The sequence below is a fragment of the Montipora foliosa genome, chromosome 4 (assembly GCF_036669935.1).
Source record: "Montipora foliosa isolate CH-2021 chromosome 4, ASM3666993v2, whole genome shotgun sequence".
NCBI lineage: Eukaryota > Metazoa > Cnidaria > Anthozoa > Scleractinia > Acroporidae > Montipora > Montipora foliosa.
Window position 1 is genome coordinate 31,956,597 of NC_090872.1, and position 5,000 is coordinate 31,961,596.

General features: G+C 42.0%; 1 protein-coding gene across 1 annotated transcript in view; it reads left to right on the plus strand.

Annotated features, from left to right (window-relative positions):
- Positions 1-2,053: 2,053 nt before the first annotated feature.
- Positions 2,054-5,000, plus strand: part of LOC138000631 (uncharacterized) — a 4,331-nt gene continuing 1,384 nt past the window's right edge. The window contains exons 1-3 of the mRNA XM_068847179.1: positions 2,054-2,635; positions 3,392-3,622; positions 4,721-5,000. The exon at positions 4,721-5,000 is cut by the window's right edge and continues 1,384 nt beyond it. Coding sequence (XP_068703280.1) covers positions 2,233-2,635; positions 3,392-3,622; positions 4,721-4,974 — 888 coding nt within the window. The 5' untranslated portion in view covers positions 2,054-2,232 and the 3' untranslated portion in view covers positions 4,975-5,000. The remainder of the gene's footprint in view (positions 2,636-3,391; positions 3,623-4,720) is intronic.

A 5,000-nucleotide genomic window follows, 5' to 3' on the forward strand; every position in this document is an offset into this window, starting at 1 on the left:
TTGCTTTTACAAAGACAGGGATGAAGCTATCAAAACTTGCGTTGCTCAAAGAAGTTGTCAAAGAATCACAGAAACGTACAGTCAGTACGGTAAACTGCTGTTACGACTTGTTGAGACTATGGTAACATTATGTGTTAACCCACGCCGATCTATGAGTCAATGGCTGACATATTTTGGAGCGGTTATTCTCTCTTTCTGGCGAAAAACAGCAGAGAACACGTTTTCGACTTTGGGCTCCCGTTTCACATGTCAGCTATTGCGGGAAGTAGAGTTTGCTACTGGTATAAATTACACGAAATTTCGCCCACCCATTTTTTTGCATTGTCTTCATCTTACGGAAAAACGACTTGTTATCACCACCAGACCATTGAGACGAGATTGTGGAAAACTTTAAGCGTGAAGGCTGCAACATGAAGATGTTTCTAAAATACGAAGTGGCGGTAAAGAAGCTCTCGGAGACCAAAAAGTGGTCTCCTTTCAAATTGCCCGTTTCTATTACGATCTCACTTTTGGCATGTAACCACCCGTCCCCACTGTTGGCAACAGTGATCTACGTCTGCACAGTGGTTTGCAAGACAACTGTCCAGTCCCAACTCTAATGACGCAATTAAAATATTGGTGCAAAAACAAATGATTATGAAACTCACCAACTCGACAGCTGGACTGGCCTTTGAGTTCGGCATCCATCCACATATGCAGTACTATTTGGCACGAATAGTGGTAGGGCTCCAATTTTATGCTTCCTCCAAGGCCCCCTTGGAAGTCAAGATGACGCAACAATCATTGGACGCCATTTGAAGTGGCTGGTTGCTTCAGGGCGTCTTTGTCCATTACACAAAATGCCAATCGTCTCTCTCCAACGGAATCTGTTCTTTTGGACGTTATATCACGAGACCTTTACTCTGAGTACCTGTTGAAACTCCAAGATAAACTGCCGCCTGAGTGGGAACCTGTTTCAGAAGCCGTACTTCGTTACCATCTTTATGAGAACTACTGGTTCAAAAGGTGCCCCTGCAAGATCCAACTGGAAATGGCCTCCGTTTGACCGCCATGACTGAGTTGCTGCATGCTGACGGTTGGTCATGGGATGTGTTCAGCAAAGCTCCAGTGGAATATGGTTCCACTGGACAGCGAAGGATGGCTTGTATGTAACCACCCACTGTTAGAACCTGTTGCTCAAGTGGTGTGCATCAACTTGTTGGTTTGGAAATCAACAAAAATGACTTCAGTGTCCATCTGTGAATAAGAGAGAAATCCAGACGATCGCCATCACTTTTATGCTGGGAAGATATGCCATGGGATTAACCATAATCCTGGATGCTTTTTCAGCTTGGAAGCTGTAACTCCCCGGAAACGCTCTATCATCCCTTCAACAAACAAATATATGGGCCAAAGAATTGCAAGCAAGCAGATTGCTCAATACTTTGTTCCACAACCGACTACCTCCTTAAGCAGTTCAGTACGGGGGTTCGAGATTTCATCGTATCCACCTTTTCACAAACGTCCCGTCCACGAAGGTTTACTGAAGGGTCTCCCTAAGACCCTACAGGAATCTCTTTTGCCAATACATAAACGTGGTCACTCTTTAAGCCGAGTTCATCGATTCTGGATTCAAGACGATGAAAGAGTTCGATGTTCACGAAAACGAGAATTCAGTTCGTTGGTTGTTTGGAGAGGTCCACTATGAACGTTCGGTGCAAGCCCATGTTTCACACCACAGGATGGAGAACTGCAAGACCAAATATGTTTGAAGTCCAGATCCTGACAGCCCAGAAGGAAGTTCGTTGCGGACGTCAACAAAAATTATGATCAGATAGGAAAGTATTTTCCTGAATTCCTGCGCTTGAAGGAACTTTGCAAAGCTCAATCCTTGGAACGTTGTTTCGAGCTTTGAAGAGATTTGGGGGAACAAAGAAGACGATTCGAAGCGAAGAAATGCACGCAAATATCGCGAAATTTATTTCATCAACTTTGGAAAAGCGCAGGATGACATCGAAAAAACCCTGAATGATCTGTTGGATAAAATAAAGCGAGGAAACTGGGTGGTTTTATCAGTGAAGAGGTGATTCGACAGGTTCATCAACAAGGAAGCATTCCAGCGCCATACACTGAAATTTATAACTGGATACGTAATGATGATCCAAGGGCGATTGCAAAGAGAATGGCAAGAGAACGTGTCCCATCTGTCCAGACGATTAAACAACAAATCATAGATGATCATGTAGCGAAAATATGGCGTTGTCAAAGTTCATTTTCTGCTCTGAAGAAAAATTGCAAAAGGGCCATTCATTCCACTCATCTGGTAACGAATGTTGTTGGGTGCCGGCTGTCTGCCACTCTGGAGATGGGAAACTCATCTATGGAGGAGTGACATTGTCGCCGAAAACACACAAGGTTACTCTCCCACAGGGAAGGCATGTCAACAGGGTGGCTCTGACTTCAACCTTTCATGGATTTCGTGAAAAAGTAAAACCACCATCTGTGAAACCATTTACTCCTCCACGAACTAACGCAAGAAAAGTTGCTCCTTCCTCCGGTCCACCCGGTGATGGCTCTGGCGGCGGTTCGTCTTCAGGTGACAGCGACAGTGACAGTAACAGTTGTAAGAGACGAGGGAATCTTTCAGAAAAAGGAGGTACAAGTTTTGAAAAACTTACAGAGCTCGATAACGGCAATTCGAACGTCATGCAGTAAAGCACGTACAACAATAAGAGGAACATGTTATTGTTCTTTCTTGGCAAAGTGCAATAAAATATCAACGAGAACGACTAATAAGTTTTGAATGGATTGTCAATTATGCCGTCCTAAAAAATGACTTCCTTGGTGCTTGTAATATTTAGAGAGTTGGGTATCAGAGTGATTTGGAATTTGTCCCAGAAAAAGCCTTTATTCGTTTTGAAGCGACGTTATAGTTGCCTTTGCTGGCTCTCTTGCTTCAGTTTTGTTATCAATCAAATACAGTGATTTCGGCAATCACCAATAATTCTTCCATTGTCAATTATCATAGGAGTTAGGATTACCTTACTCCAATCAGAGTTGCCCATAAACTTACTTCAAAAAATTGCAACATTAAGGGAATGTTGGTCAGTTATTTTTCTGAATTTGACATCCGCAATATCTCTGAATGTGCCATTTGTGGTATTAAGCATTTATTCGGTTTTTATCCTGGGTTTGCAAATCATTTTTATGATGGGCAAGATTTGCGCTGTCAGGATGTCGATGGAGATCAGAATTTGTTTAGAGTCACATGAGATGTCAACTTGAAAAAGAAAAAAAAGGATTTCTAGATCATCGATCTCAAGCCTGCTTGATTATTTCGAAAAGCGGGTGTTTGAGTTTCAATTAAAAAAAAACATCACTGCATTAATAATTTTCTTTAACTCATTTTCAGGTGATACTTGCAATAGAGGCAATGCGACCCATGGACAACTACAAAAAGACACCGAGGTGACGAGGAAATTGTTTGGCTTAAATGAGGAAAACCGCATCAGAAAAGGAAAAAAATCTCCAAAATGCGAACAGTATCACTTACCCTGCTGGCCAAAACGAAACGCAGGGGAAACCGTTTTGCTGGCATTCAGTTCTTTGGGGCGTGTCCACCCTGGCAAAGAATCACCAAGAGGTAATTGCATGCAATTGCATCAATATCCATATGTCAATCTCGTGTAAGTAGTAAGAACCGTGGAGGCTTTCGGCCTCTCGTTGCCTTCCCTGGAGTAATTTCGTTTTAAAGCGATATTTCACGATACACCCTTTACAGGAATCCCGATGAAATTGAAATGTCAAGACATTTTTTCACTGTTAACTCATCAAAAACCGTAGAAACCTCAAACAGCACACTTATAGCGTAACTTCCAGGCAAAGAAACCGCGCTATATCGACGTGTAGCGAGTGCTCGGACGACTACGGCATTTTAGCAATCCCACCACTTCCACCTGTGGCCTTAGGGATAAGCGCTATAACCTTACTGGGAATCTGAGGATTTTTTCTCTCGCCGATTAACTGCGAAAATTATCCCAGTTAGGTCATTATGACCCTATCATATTTTTTTCTGGATGGGAATTTACCTCGCTTAAATTTTGCACTTTATCATGAGAGTCAGGGTCTAAGTTACCTATTCCAAAGTTGAAATAGAAAATGAGCATCTTCGACTTTGTTTCGGAGGTAAGGGCACTGGAAAAATGCCCTAGTTTCGATAAATCGCTCATTATAACAAGATGTAGTCTTTTCGTATTGTTACTCAAAAATCAGACATAACTTGTTAAAACAATATTTCTTTCGAAGGGTTTAAGGTCTGGGTTTTCCAGATTTTTCATGCCATTGGAATATCGTAAATATCAGAGTTACCGGTAATCCTTAACCATTGTCTTCCAAAGGGCTGTATCCGTTTCAACCACTCTAGGAATTTGATGGGACGAGGGAAGAATTTTAAAGATACATTAGTCCTTACAGTGATTTTCTTTTTGGTAAATGCAAAACCAAGAGCATTTTAATTTTTCCAAAGAAACGTCGGAGTTTCGGCTTTAGAATTTATGTAAGTTAACCAAACGGGTAAGGGTTTAGATAAAAGTGTCCCTTGGATAACAGGCTGTATATCTGGCGTTCGAAGCAGAAATCATCTGTCCCGTGCTTCTACTAAACACCTGCCATAGGTGGTAGAATTTATTGATAAGTAGGCGATTGATATAAACTTGATTGTGACCTGTTGCTTTACCTACAGACAAGGATCAGCCAGATAAGAGCGTTGAATCGGCCCTAATGAGCATTAAACAAGGCAGAAATCCCTGGCAGAATTCTCAGTTTGGCTTCATAGGCCAAATGAAGCCTCCAGGTGGCGAGTTCACGTGGACTATTATAGCACGCAACAGCTCCGACGACAAACGACCAACCTTAGAACTCCAACGCCTCGTTTCCCTTAATGGAAAGAATGTAAAAAAGCGTATTAAGATTCGTTTTGGTGGTGAACTTGAGTAAGAGAGTGCGTTTGTAATTTTTTTTTC